Source organism: Eulemur rufifrons, chromosome 1, assembly GCF_041146395.1.
Source record: "Eulemur rufifrons isolate Redbay chromosome 1, OSU_ERuf_1, whole genome shotgun sequence".
NCBI lineage: Eukaryota > Metazoa > Chordata > Mammalia > Primates > Lemuridae > Eulemur > Eulemur rufifrons.
The window spans coordinates 66,103,888-66,118,292 of NC_090983.1; the positions used below are offsets into that span (position 1 = coordinate 66,103,888).

The 14,405-nt window shown below is 37.2% G+C and overlaps 1 protein-coding gene across 13 annotated transcripts in view; it reads right to left on the bottom strand.

The window, feature by feature from the left end:
- PKP4 (plakophilin 4) overlaps positions 1 to 14,405 on the bottom strand; it is a 222,853-nt gene that overhangs the window by 149,233 nt on the left and 59,215 nt on the right. For 12 of the 13 annotated variants that reach the window (XM_069497850.1, XM_069497681.1, XM_069456529.1 and 9 more), the window contains one exon: positions 4,380 to 4,516. In XM_069497850.1, coding sequence (XP_069353951.1) covers positions 4,380 to 4,511 — 132 coding nt within the window. In that variant the 5' untranslated portion in view covers positions 4,512 to 4,516. The remainder of the gene's footprint in view (positions 1 to 4,379; positions 4,517 to 14,405) is intronic. The other variant, XM_069456298.1, reaches the window with a different exon arrangement.

Sequence of the window (14,405 nt, forward strand, 5' to 3'; positions counted from 1 at the left end):
AAAACCAAGAGATCATATCCCACCAATTATAAAACTACAGTGTATTCTACCAATTGATAATACTACCCTGCACATGGACCTTGTCTTGCTGCTTCCTTGTTTCTGTGAAATGATCACTCTAACACATCCGACTTAGGGAGCAGGGGGCAGCAGCAAGGCTCTGGATGAGCAGCCAATGTCTTATCAAATTACAATTCCTCTGCATCCAAAGGTGTGCTGTGCACTTCAGGGGTATATCAATCAGTTTAGTCTAAGGTTTTTACAGGAGGAGGCAGGATTCTTTTGGGGCACCACAATTATACTGCTTTATTTATTACATGTAGATATTAAGACAGGCACTAACCAGTTACAAGTTTGCTAGATATTAGAAAAGTATCAGGATACAAAAAAATTCCTCCTTTCCTACATCTGTATTCAACTTGGACTCCTAGATTCTTATTAGGAGTTGAGTTGAACAGTAGAAACTGCCAAATGATGATCCTTATTACAGCCAACTGGTGGCTGAAGTTCAACCAACATTTCCTGTAATTTCAGATTCAAGTCCAAGAATCACATTACTTTGTTATTCCCATGGGCTGACTTTATTTCTCTTAAAACACAATCCTTAACATTTCTTCAGCAGTTACTCATATTACCTGGTATACATGATGCTGGTGGATATTCTGTGACATTACCAAGATAACCACATCCTTTTATTCCCTACACTTAACTGCCACCTAAATTGAACAGATAGGAGATGAAAGTTATAACATCTATGTCATTATTTGACCATCAATATGAAATAAAATTTTACTTTGCTCCATGTGGAGACTGCATTTAATTTCTGAATCAATACAGATATAGTGCAATTCAAATTGTCATAAGAATGTACAGCTGGGCAACAAGTTTTCTAGATACTGTCCTTGAGACTCCTGTGCTTACAGTGTTTCTGTGAATGTAGCTACAGGTTCCATTATCTTCACAAAACAGCAGGTTAGTGAAAAAGTAATATGATAGTCAATATTATTCATCCATTCCCCTTCTTGAACAATCATTTATTATGGGTCTAATATATTTAGAGATATATATAAGGCACTGGGAGAGGAGCAACCTGTAACACATGTACAAAACAATGTATAAACCAGGGCTCTGTCTTTAGGTACTGATTATGTGGATCCAAAGGTGCGTCTGATTAAGAGTCAGAGCAGTGGTTTAAGGCACTAAAGGAGATCAAGAGAGATCTGATTTCACTTCAGGTTGGGGTGAGTATGGTTTCATGAAAGAAGGAGCATTTGAATGGAAGCAGGCTCCTTCTTACTACCTGCAAAAGAGCAAGGACTTTTTTTTGTACCTGTACAGGTATGCATATTTGTGACTGACATCAATGTGAAAGATTATCATATTATAAAAGAACAAGAATGTAAATTCTAGCATTATGCCAAGGAATAAGGAACGGCTTCCGGCGCTGGAGGATTCCAGGGAAAGCATGGTTGAGTGGTACAAGATTTCAGTGTTTTTATGACACCCTAAATCCAATTTCAGATATCTAACAGACTAATGGTTTCTTAACAAGACTGCTACTGGTTGTTTGCCATTTCCCTCCCTACCGCTTACCATGAATTACTCAGGGGGAGTACATGTGAGGTATTTGACTGGCCTGGACGTCCTTTACTATAAAGAACCACCCAGACTTTTCCTCTCAAAATTTAGGTTAGTGTTAAAAGGTATTATTTTGTAATTCTTTAACCAGGTGCCTTGACATTATGTTTGGGGTTGCAATAAATCAGCATGTTCATAAAATTTATTTTCACATGCTCTCTTTCTCACAACAGATATGTAAAACTTTTCTAATTTGTGAGACCAGTATGGTAAAGTTTTGAAAGTTTAATGCTGTGCATAAGTATGATACCATCATAGCATAAACAATACTCAATATTCAGAAAGGTTTTTTTGGTCTTCTGATGTCAATGTCCAAAAGAAGCTCACTGAATCTCTAGATATATTTAAAAAGTAGAACCATCCGCTCCTCCAAGAGGAGCCTGTTTTTCTTATGTAAAGATGTTGACAATAGTAACATTAGACCTTACTAGGCACCAGGTACTGCTGTAAGCTTTGTACTTACGTGAATTTAATGTCCTCACTAACTACTATTATCCCCATTTTATAACTGAGGAAACTGAGGCATGGAGAGGTTAAGAAATCTTCCCAAGATCACATGGTAAGCAGAGAAGCCAGGATGGAAACCCAGGCTGCCTACCCAGTTGCACTGAGGGGGGTCCCCTCCTTCTCTACCCTAATGAAACACCATTCCTGAGACACCTCTGCCACCAAACAAGGTCTGTTCTTTGAGATCAGTAGAGCTGGTATCACCATATCATGGTTATAAACATGGCATGCCAGTGAGGTTTTTCTTTAAAAAAAAAAAAAAATGCATCTAAGAATATTGCTCTTTTGATACAAAACATGATCGACATTAATTATTACATTTGAGTGTAACATGTAGGCTAAGAGTGCCACACTCTAACTAGCATTTTTAAATCAAACATATAAGGGGAATAGTAATTAGTTTCCTTATTCATATCTAACTTTTCTATGCTCTACCCCACCGGGCAGATGATAGGGAGTAATATAGTTTAGGAGAGTCTTAGTACTGAGCAATGACAATTTTTAAAAGAAATCATGTATGAAAACTGCAAATTAAATTAATGGATTCTGATTTCTCAGGATAGGGATAGAAGCAAAGATTAGAGTATATCCTCCCACTAATGAAATAATATGGAGATATATAATTCTTTTAATAAATAAGACAAACTCTTTAATTTTCAACTAGCTTGGGGAACTGAAACTGTTCTTGCTATCTCCCACAAAATATTCATTCAGAACATTAATTATTGCCAAAAGATAAAATTTTGAAGTCATCTGAGACCATCAAAGAATTCTAGTGCCAAAATCATAAGTTTCCACATTTTCTTCAACATAGAGAGTATCTGGTCTCAAGGTACAAATACAAATTTCCCATTGCTATGTTTACTGCATACAGTTTCTAGTTTTGAGTCACTTCTGGACATTTTGATAAATTTACCGTCATGTTTCACCAACACATAGAATACACTAGGAGCCCCAAATAAATCAGAGCCTTCTCATTGTACGGTTCCTTGGGTCAAATCTTGACAACTATGAAGTGCTACAAGAAAAAAAGTTCTTGTTTCTCCCAGACAGGTGATAGAAGCTTAGACATTCTATAGCTGGTGGAAGATGAAAATGGTACTGACTATATCTTGTGTCTTCTCAAAGTCTTAGTTTATGGAATGCTTAAAAACTTCAAATTTCAGTGAGGAATAGAAAATATTTTGACATCTTGCTAGTAGAATAAGTTGTGAAATCACTTTTTCTTAAAAATACAGCTCTAATGTCATATTAGACATATGTCATAGTTATGGAGCAATCTTTCATGACACATTCCAAGTTACAGCAAATAGTAAAATAATAAGGTATTAAATACTTCATTTTTTGTCATTAGTCACTTGAGCTGCTGATACTGATGTTTTAAAAATATCTCAGGAAATATATAATATTTGGTTTATCTCTCTTGAGAAAACTAACACTGAGTGACTTAAACATATTTTAAATTTAATATTAGATTATTCCAACAGAATTACTCTCAGAAAGGGCATATAACTTTTTTTTGGAGGGACAGGGCAGAAAAGAAAACTATCTCTGGAGCTTTAAATTTACATTTACCTTATTAAGCTTTTAAATCTTAAGAAATTAAATTCCAGACTTTCAATTTCTCTAAGCATAACAGGTAAGACCTAATTTAGAAGGTTACTTGGGTTTGAAGGATAAAGAATATTAGTGCCTTGAAAAAAAAATCAACATAAACATGACATTGAAGCAAACTGGCACAGTTTGACAAGTTTTAGAACAGTAGCTCACAAAATGAGTATACTTAAATTCAGACAAACACACAAATATAGCCTTCATCCAAAACTCACAGAGACAACCCTATATGATACCTATGTTAAAATATTCGAAACATCTGAAGGTATTACAGGCCTCAGGTTGCCGGAGTCCTGATGGGAAAGTCACCACTGAGAACTACGCTTTACACAGCTTTGCGTGCATGCACACACTCTGCAATGTGGGAGAGACAGACACCGATCACCATCGAGATTGTCCTTACTTGCAGACGCACAAGTATCCTGCATGTTCCGATTCTGACTGGCACCTGGAGCGGCTCTACATGCCAGTCATCCCAATGTACTCAGGGATGTAAACACCTTATAATTAGAAAACGTGAAGGCGTCAAGGACGTTAGACAAATTTAAAACACATCCAAAGATTAATTTTTAAAGGCATTGAAGAAATAATTCATTGTGAATTTCAATAAGAGGATGTACCTGCTCCTTCACGGAAGCTAGAATAGTGGTGGCTGTGGTCTCGGGTTCCATGCCTGGGCCAGTGGAGGCAGCTTCCTGGTGGGTCTGTGGTTGCCCCTCCTCCACCAATGAGGCCTGTTCAGGAGCTGGCATTCCTCCTGCAATCAAGCAGGCAAAGGGTTAACACTCTCCTCTGGGCCACCTTGAAGGAACAGGCAGGGGATGAGGATTTGCAGATGGTTCCTAGCAACTGCAGCAAACTTCACACAATGATCAAAAGCTTGTTAAATTGCTAAGTTTTCTAAGCAGGTAACAAATTAAGTAAATATGATTAATGTATCAGGAAACTAAATAATAAACACCCTAGATTGCTACTTGAGGGTCAGTTTTCAAAAAAGTATGCACACAAAAAGACATCTACAAATGTTAATTGATGGAAGAAGAAAAGATGCCTTACCAGATAGCAAAGAGGCTTATGCAACAGAAAAAAAAAAAAGTTTAAAACTCAAAGAAGGCTTAAAAATAAATAAAAGTCTGCTTATTTAAAAGAAATACAATGTATTCATAACTAGCAATAAGGACACCCTTGGAGTCTTATAGCTAGTTTGGTTTCTTTAGAGGAATCTGATTATCCAAAGGCAACAATGGCTAGGGAGATGGTGTTGAAAAGAAAACCTATTTTTCAGGCCCACAGAAGAATAAGTTCTTGGCAGGAGATGGAGTGCCTCTCCTAAGACAATACATACTGAGAGCAGTGTATTTACTAGGAGACTAACTGACTTGATATGGACTTTCTACAATTTTGAAAAATAGTGGGAAAAGATGCTCATATAACATATTATAAAAATTTTAATAATGTTTATATGTCAGCCTGTCTTCTTGAGAGCGCAGTTCGTATTTATACCATACAACTAGCCTAGTGCCTGGCATTATATATAATAGATGCTCAATTAATGTTGCTAAATAAATGAATATATGAATGAAGGATGACATCTTTCCACTGTCTCATCCCAGCCATTAGGCAAATCTCACCAAGTCCAGGATGCCCAGGAGACCGTATCTGTTTAGATGTGTTACTCTGTGTACTCACATAGGGACATCTGAAACTATCAATATTTTTCTCAACATTCTTCATAGTTTTCTTCTAAAAATTACAATTGTTTTTCAATTTCTTATCAATTAGCTTCCAGTATTCAATTCTATAGTTTGAGCTGGGTTTTTTCCCCCATTAACTCAAATTTCATTATCAGCCTGATGTTTATTTCCAATATCATAACCTGTAAGTAAAAGTGGAGATGTACATACCCTCTGAGCTCCCATCTTATTCCCTACTCTTCTGACTTCCATGTTAGTGGAGAGGGTCTAGGGTCCACGTTTTCTGCTGGTGGTTGTTTTATTCTTACCGTATTAATAGGCATAAATGCACAGTGGATCTGATTAGTTTATTTGTGCATTTCCCCCTTGACACCAGCCTCATGGGGAGTTCTCATGCCTGCCCTAGCAGGGAAATTCTCTACCTCCCATTTTCATGGTGCGTAAGGCCCAGGTGAATTGCCAGGAGGAGGATCTTCTCAAGTACCGATAGCAGGAAGATCTTCAGGCTTGAAATAAGTGGAACTATGATCAAAATCTAAGTGCCCTGGGATATGTTTCCACCTTGCTGAGCCCCACTTTCCTCACTGATAAAAATGGTTTACTAATTCTTTATACAACACAATGGAATAATTTTATGGAAATCTTTATTTCTTAGTATATTTGATATGCTTATTGAGATATAAAACACTTTTTAAAATATTATCAAGTGGCTAAAATTTCTCTTTCTGTATTTACCAAGTGCTCATTAAAGATAAGATATAAGGTCTAGAAAAAAATGCCACACATACATATCCTAGAATAGCATTTAAGGCAAGTAAAGATATGAAAGTATTCTATGCCATTGAAAAATTACACACCTTAAAATAAGCAGATGGTCGCGAAGAACAAAAATGTTACTATGCAACAGTGAAACAAATAATGCCAAGAACCAAAAATTTTAAATGTCAAGAGTATAATATCATGAAACAACCAATGTGTGAGAAGAAAAAGAGAAGCAAAAATTCAGTGAACAAAGAGAATTTGAGAAAAGGAGAAATAGACATGTCATTGGGGAAGTATTTATTTATTAGTATAGAAGGAGCCTTATTGTTAAAAGATACGGCATTACATTGTTGTAATTATATTACATCACTGTGAGCTGATCATACTAAATTTCACAGTATTTATTTTGATGATCTTGACTACCTAGGGCCAATGAAATCAAATGAGCATTTTCTGAGTACTGCTCTGCTTGTGTGTGACGCAGGGTGATAAGGAGATACAAGTACTAATAGGGTCACTGACCAATAGTGGCCCATCATCTATTAATACCTGATGCAGCAAAATATGAATCAGACCAAGGCAAAGTATGGCAAGATGTAAATGATGACGTAACAACACTGAAGGCAAGAGGAAGAGGCTCAGAGGGCTTACAAATTTGGAAAGGAAACTGCTGCAATGCTAAGAAATTCCACAGGAAAGGAAATTTCCATAGGCAGGATGATGTTTTATTCTCTGATTCCTCAAAGACCAGGACACATCACAGGTGATCATGAATACTCAGGGGATGAAGAATGAAGACCACAGTATCTGTGCATTACTGAGGGTGAGACACTCCCTACCCCTCATTTCTGGAACAGTCTCAAAATGCCACAACCAATATGGGGCAGGGGAGGGATGCCACAATTCTGATGAGTTATAAACCTATTAAAGGTTTCTGTCCATTTTCTTATAGTTCTCATAATTGTATATCTTTTAATGAGTTCGAAGGAATAAAGCTAAGACTAGGGTCACAGAAAAATATTATGACTTCCTCCCATTAGCAAGGAACAAAGTAATTAAGTACTTACATGGCAAAGAGACCGTGAGAAATTAGACCTCATGCTTCACTCAGAAACCTCAACTTGCCTGATTTGAGGGATCACATTCTGGAGACTTGAGGAAAATTTACAAATAGGCTGCTGAACCATTTCTGAGGGCTCTCCAGAGAATCCCAGAGAATGATGTGCTAGAAAACTGGAAGGAGGAAAATGCCATGGCTGTTTTTGGAAAAAGAGAAGGTAGACTCTTCACATTATAAACTATAGAGCTAGACACAGATCTTGGGTGAGATTCTCAAAAGGATTTTATCCAAGAGGTGATTTGTGAGAACCAAAAAGGGGCATACCAAAGAAAAGTCGTGTTAAACTGGTCTAATTCCTGTCTGTGGCAGTGTAACCATGGAAATGCAGTGTGACCAAACTCTAGTGAGGCATGTATAATATTAGAAGTCCCTCATGATATTTCAATTAACATAAAAATGGGGCTGGAATCAGGGCAACTTCTGACTCCAACAACCTGTAAATAGCTGAAAGAAATATATCAATCTATAGAGGTTTCTAATGTAATGCCAGAGTTCTGACCTTGACCCAATTCTACCAAAAACTTTAGCCATGATATTAATAATAATATCCATGGCATGCTCACACTCTTCAATGACTAAGAAGAATACTGAATTTATCAGATGATAAAAATTAAAATACAAAATACATATTGCTATGTTGCAGTAATGAGCTGCCTCTAATGAGATAAAAACAACAGGGATAAATGCAGGGTCCTGTATTTAAGTTAGCTTAGCAGCACATTGGGAAAAAAACTTAGGCACTTCAAGATCAAGAGTGAACCAAGAGTGAAGCAAGTCTGCCCCAAAGCAAAGGTGATCTTATGCTGTGTTGATATAAGTCATTAGGATGGTAGGAAGGGGGTTAAGTGAGTGTACAATTTTCCTTCAGGCTCCTTGGGACTGACTTACCCACTTCCAGTTATAGGTGGCACATTAACAGCAATGGACACAGTGAATCCATTCAAGACAGATGTGTAGAATATTAAGGGGATCCAGTCATTATTTCTGGCAAAGGAACAAGAACAAAATGAATGACAACAGCTCCTTATTCTTATGAGCTCAAAGCTCAGTGGGAGACATAGGAGGGATAGTCAATGCTAACAAGAGAAAGTGTGACCTCAGGAAGAGAAAGCTTATGTAGATGCCTATAAACCTCTGAGGGACTGCCACAGACAAGTAAGGGTAGACTTTTTAAGTTACAGTCCCAAGAGCTAGGAAAAAAACTAATGGTTTTGAAACAAATGTATATTATCTTATATTGTTACTCTCTTTATACTTTCAATCAAATGAAAGGTTGAAGCAACAAGGAAGGTCTTTCCTTTTGGAGCTAACAAACTGATTGCCTCTGAAGGTGGCACGTTCCCGTCATGAGAAGTCTTTGATCAGAGTCTGGACGATTATGCAGCAGGGATGGTGTAGCGAGGATGCTGCACTGGGTGTGTGTTAGACAGAGGAAACTGTAAATCTTGAGGCTGACACTAAGATAAAACAACTCCTACATTTTGAATTGATGTGAATGCTCATTTTCAGAATGTTGTCCACTATATTACACTGTTTCTGTAACAGGAACCTGAAAGCCAGGAAGCTGTGCTTTTCCTACGGGAATGGTAGACACTGAAATCGTAGCACTGGCTATTTCTCTCTGTTTGGCTGTACAAAGCTCAGAGATGAATTTGTCACCAACTCTTACATATCTGTGTTCTTATTTTATCCTATCCTTTACTTAATAAACTTATTTGTCCAGGTTTTGATTTTAATCATATTGATGGACTGCATTCTTTTAAGCTTTCTAAAACACATTTTGGAGGAAAGCTGACTATGAAAAGTTGTGTGTTGGCCAGGCACGATGGCTCATGCCTGTAATCCTAGCACTCTGGGAGGCCAAGGCAGGAGGATCGTTCGAGATCAGGAGTTCAAGACCAGCCTGAGGCCGGGCGCGGTGGCTCACGCCTGTAATCCTCGCACTCTGGGAGGCCGAGGTGGGCGGATTGTTTGAGCTCAGGAGTTCGAGACCAGCCTGAGCAAGAGCGAGACCCCATCTCTACTAAAAATAGAAAGAAATTATATGGACAGCTAAAAATATATATAGGAAAAATTAGCCGGGCATGGTGGCGCATGCCTGTAGTCCCAGCTACTTGGGAGGCTGAGACAGGAGGATCGCTTGAGCTCAGGAGTTTGAGGTTGCTGTGAGCTAGGCTGATGCCACGGCACTCACTCTAGCCTGGGCAACAGAGTGAGACTCTGTCTCAAAAAAAAAAAAAAAAAAAAGACCAGCCTGAGCAAGAGCGAGACCCTGTCTCTAGTAAAAGCAGAAAAAATTAGTTGGGCGTGATGGTGCACGCCTGTAGTTCCAGCTACTCTAGTCCCAGCTACTTGGGAGGCTGAGGCAGGAGGATCGCTTGAGCCCAAGAGTTTGGGGATGCTATGACCTAGGCTGATGCCATGGCACTCTAGCTGGGTGACAGAACGGGACTCTGTCTCAAAAAAAAAAAAAAAAAAGTTGTGTGTTTTCATTATAATCTTTACTAAAGACAAAGAAGCTCTTATACGAAACTCTTTAGTATTGTGTGTGTGCAAGTGCACACATGTGTGTGTATCTTAATCTTATGTTGAACTATCACTGATTAACAGGCAATTTTTCTGCTCAAGGCTGCAAGCTATGTATACTCTAATATGACTACCAAAGGACTTTCTTTGCAGGTTAACAGATATATTCATAATATATAGGCACATCCATGACTCAATGCATATAATCTGTTTTATTACATATGATACTACTTCACAAAATCACCTCTGGGCTAAATCTTCCTGAGATGACAGATCAACTAAATACTGGGTTTTCCTCTATTTATTCTTTTCTACTCTCCTTACTGATAATTTTTGGTCAAAGTATACTAAGTATAACTAATTTCATTTTATTGAGTAAAATAAGTTGGACTCTATTTTTCCCCTCCTTTAAGTTAGTAGTCTGGAGTATAACATAGATTTTGTGACTTCATTTTGAACGCTCAGGAAAATATGTTGATGAAGACCACAATTTCAAAATTGATAAAATAATGATGCCTAAGAACAAATCAAGAAAAAATAAAGGTTAAAAAAACTGTGAATATTTAAATTTGATTCAAAGTATAAGGATACTAATGTAGGATAAAAATGTTTACCACATAAGCATTAGATAAACAAAACATTTTAACAATAACAGAAAAATTACTAAGAGTATTACTATGTAGCAAAGATAAATTTCTCTCTGCTTTACCTATAATGAAACTGGAACAGATAGTACAGAAGTAAAGAATGAAGAATGAAGTACTGGGAAATTAAGATTGTGCCTAAAAAGTTAAACATTTTCAGGACCATATGGAATCTAGTCTAGAATTCTAAAAGGAGTATTAGATAAACTTTTTGCAGTTATATTTTTAAAATTGCCTGGAAATAGAAGCATTACCAAAAGCTGGAACTTTTTAAGAGGATTAGAGGTAGTTAGTTACATACTAACCTTCTAATCAGGCAGTTCATAAAAAAATTCAAATTTCTTGGCAAGAGTTTATTTAGAAGGAAGCTATGTGCCAAACAGTGTAGTAATTCTAGAGAATAATCTATGCATAGTAGTAAAGTGTTCTGGCTTACAATTTTATTTTTACATTCAAAAGATCATTGCAAGATAACCTGATATAAAAATAAGCAAAGGGTGTGAACAGGCCTTTCAAAAAGGAGGAAATCTAAAAGGCCAATAATGAGGTGCTCAACTTTATTAGTAATTAGAAAAATGCAAATCAATATTGCAGTGAGATGTCAATACACATCCGAATGGCAAAACACTTAAACGGGAACCACCCCTTTGGAATACACTTTGGCATTATCTAGTTGAACTGCTAACACACACATCCTGTAGCCCCTTAACTCCATTCCTGATTAAGTAGAGACGCTTTTGTACATGGGCACTTGGAAAGTTATATAAATATGTTCATGGAAGCACTCTTTGTGAAGCATAAACTGCAAACAACCCAAGTGACCATTAACAGTAGAATGGATAAATATATTGTGATATAGTCATGCAATATATTTCACCTATAGCAATAAATGAATGAACCACAGCTCTATAAAACAAGGATGACTCTCAACCGTAACACCAAATAAAAGCAAGAAGTTGCAAAAGAATACAAACAATGGAATTCCATTTATGTAAATTTTATCAAATAGGCAAACTAAAACTATGTTTATTAGGGATGCACACATAGGTAATAAGGAAATGACCAGCACCAAGGTCAGAGAGTGGCTACTACCTCTATGGGGAGTGAGGAGTCTGTGATCTCAGAGGGGCACATGAAGAGCTTCTGTGGGGCTGGCCTGACATGGGCAGTAGTTACATAGAGGTGTTTGCCTTTTCATACTTTTAACTGTATATATATCTTATGTACTCTTCATAGCTTTATCTCATGAAAATGGAACAAGATTAATATAGTAGAATAAACTTATTAGATGTGATTTATAAATAAGTTAGAATATAAGTTTATAAATAGAATACAGTTGTATTTAGTAGCTTAACCTACTAAAGATTATCCATTTTTAAGAGAATTAAACTACCTCTGGTTTTAAAACTATACTAAATATTATTTTACAATGCATAAATGACTAGAAGAAATTCACTTCAACAATAAGGGGCCTAAGTTACAAAATATCATGCCCTCGACCCTGTATACCATTCAATAATAATTTCTGAAAATGAAACACACAGTTAATATACATTAATAACATCAGGGCCAACACTGCTAACACCCCTGCAAAGCCGCTCACATTGTGTCCTGCGTGAATGGTGTTCCCTGGTGTTATGCAGTATTGACTTTGCTGTAACAACAGGAAAGCACTGTAAAACTGTTAATAAAAACTAGAAATTCTATCTTGATAAACATGAATTGCACTTGGATATTTTCAACCTTTCTCCAAAAAATCTTACAGAAAATAAAGGGGGAAAAATCCTTTTGGAAAGTACTACAGGGTTTTTTTTAATTATTGAGGATTTGGGATCCTTTATGGCATATAGATGTTACAATGAAGGAGAAGGAAGAGAAGAAATGGAAATCATGATAAATGCAGAGTTGTACCTGACTGTTAAAGGGTGTACAAAGATAGGATGGAGGTAATCAATAGAGAATCTAATTGAAACTCAGAGGGGGGATGACGGGATCAAGAGGCAAGAAGAACACAAATTTCCACTTTTCTCCAACTCATCACTCCATGAAATAACAGAAAAGGCATTTTCTCTTTTCTAAGATAAGAAAATTATTCAGTCTTGAAATTTTAAAAATGCCATCAGTGTGCCAAAATGTAGGAAAGATAACTGCTACAGACCTGTGATAAACTGACCAGAGGAAACCGTAACACAGAGAGGCAAAGGCTGACTTGAGAGGCTGGAGCATGTGGTGGGAGAGCCGCAGGCTCAGAGCCCGGCAGACACCAGACTCCAGGCTCTCAGGCTTGGGGCCATGATCAGGCAGATTGGGGGAGAGTGACAGTGCAAGACCTTCAGCCCCTGCCTTGCAAGTGTCCAAGCACTTTGCCACAGGCAACGAAGGAACAGGACTGGAGACATGGATATGGCAGGTCTCAGCCAGCCACCGATGCCCAGGAGGGACATCCTAAGACTCCCTAAACAGAGAAAGTAAAGTGGAACAAGTAAAACTAATACCCTTAGTGTTTAAACTGAAAACTGTATGTGACAAAGAGAAGCAGCCAGAGACACTGAAGAAAATGTTACAGGATGAAAAAAAAAATCTCAATTGATCAGATGAAGAACAAAATGGATTATCTGAAAAAGAGTATTTCATAAGAGTAATCTAAATAATTCTCTCAGAGACAAAAAAAGAGAGAGAAAAAAATAAGAAAGGTAAAAGAACAGTTTGAGGACTAGAGATTAGTTACTCGGGGTGACATTTGTTTACTCTGAGAACTTGGAAAAGAGACTAAAGAAGAAATACTACAAGAAGTAAGAAATGAAAATTGCCCATAGCTGAAAACAAATAATTTAAAATGGGGCAAATAAGTAAATAAAATGAATGAAACAAATAAACTACATCTAGACCTATTGAAATTTCTAGGTTCCAAGGATAAAGAAAGACTATAAATATTACTTATAGAAAGAAAAAAAAAAGGAAAAAAATCAGTTTGGCATTAGACCTCTTCTCAATTATAGCAGATTTTAGCAATAGCTTCTAAGTACTGACTAAAAATTACACTTCAAATATGAAGGCAAAATAAAGGCATTTTAGGACATACAAGGACTCAGGGACTTTGTCTTAACAATCTTTAAAGGAAGTTTGTAACTGAAATCACCCAGCCATAATGCTGAACACAAGGAAGTTCCGCTGCTTAATAACAAATGTGATAGACGAAGGTTTAAGGCACAATAAACAGTACAAGCAAACAATTCAGGAAAATTGAAGATTAAATCTACAGAAATTCCACAAAGTGTCAGCATGAGAGGAGTGAGGTGTTGATGAAAGTAAAATGGTAACAATGCTCTGATTTAACTGAGGGGGAAGAAATAGACAGGAACTCTAGGTTACTATGACTTTGCTCCTTCTCTCAGGGGAGGCAGCCCCACCCCTTGAATCTGGGACTGGCCATATGACTCGCTTTGATCACAAAAATGTGGCAGATGTGATCTTGCACAACATCTGAGGCTAAATCTCAAGAGGACTGGCAGCTACTTCTTTGGAAACCCTGAGATCACTAAGCTGTGAAGGAGCTCAGGATTAAAAGATACCACAGAGACAGAAGCCCAGCAATCATAGTCATTCCAGCCAAGATCTCAGAACATGTAAGACAGGCCATCTTAGTCTAGCCATGACCAGGTCACCAGCTGGCTGCAGCCCCCTGCGTGAGCCCAGGCAAGACCAGCAGAAGAAACTCCTTGCCAACTTAGAATAGCGAGAGATAAAAACTAGTTGTTTGGGCCACTCAGATTTAGGATGGCTTACTACACACTGAATAAGTAATACTGCATGAAACAGCCATCAAGACAGAAGATGGGGATAAAGAAAAAAAACTTTTTAACTTACATTATCATAAAATTAGAAAATTAAATTTTATGT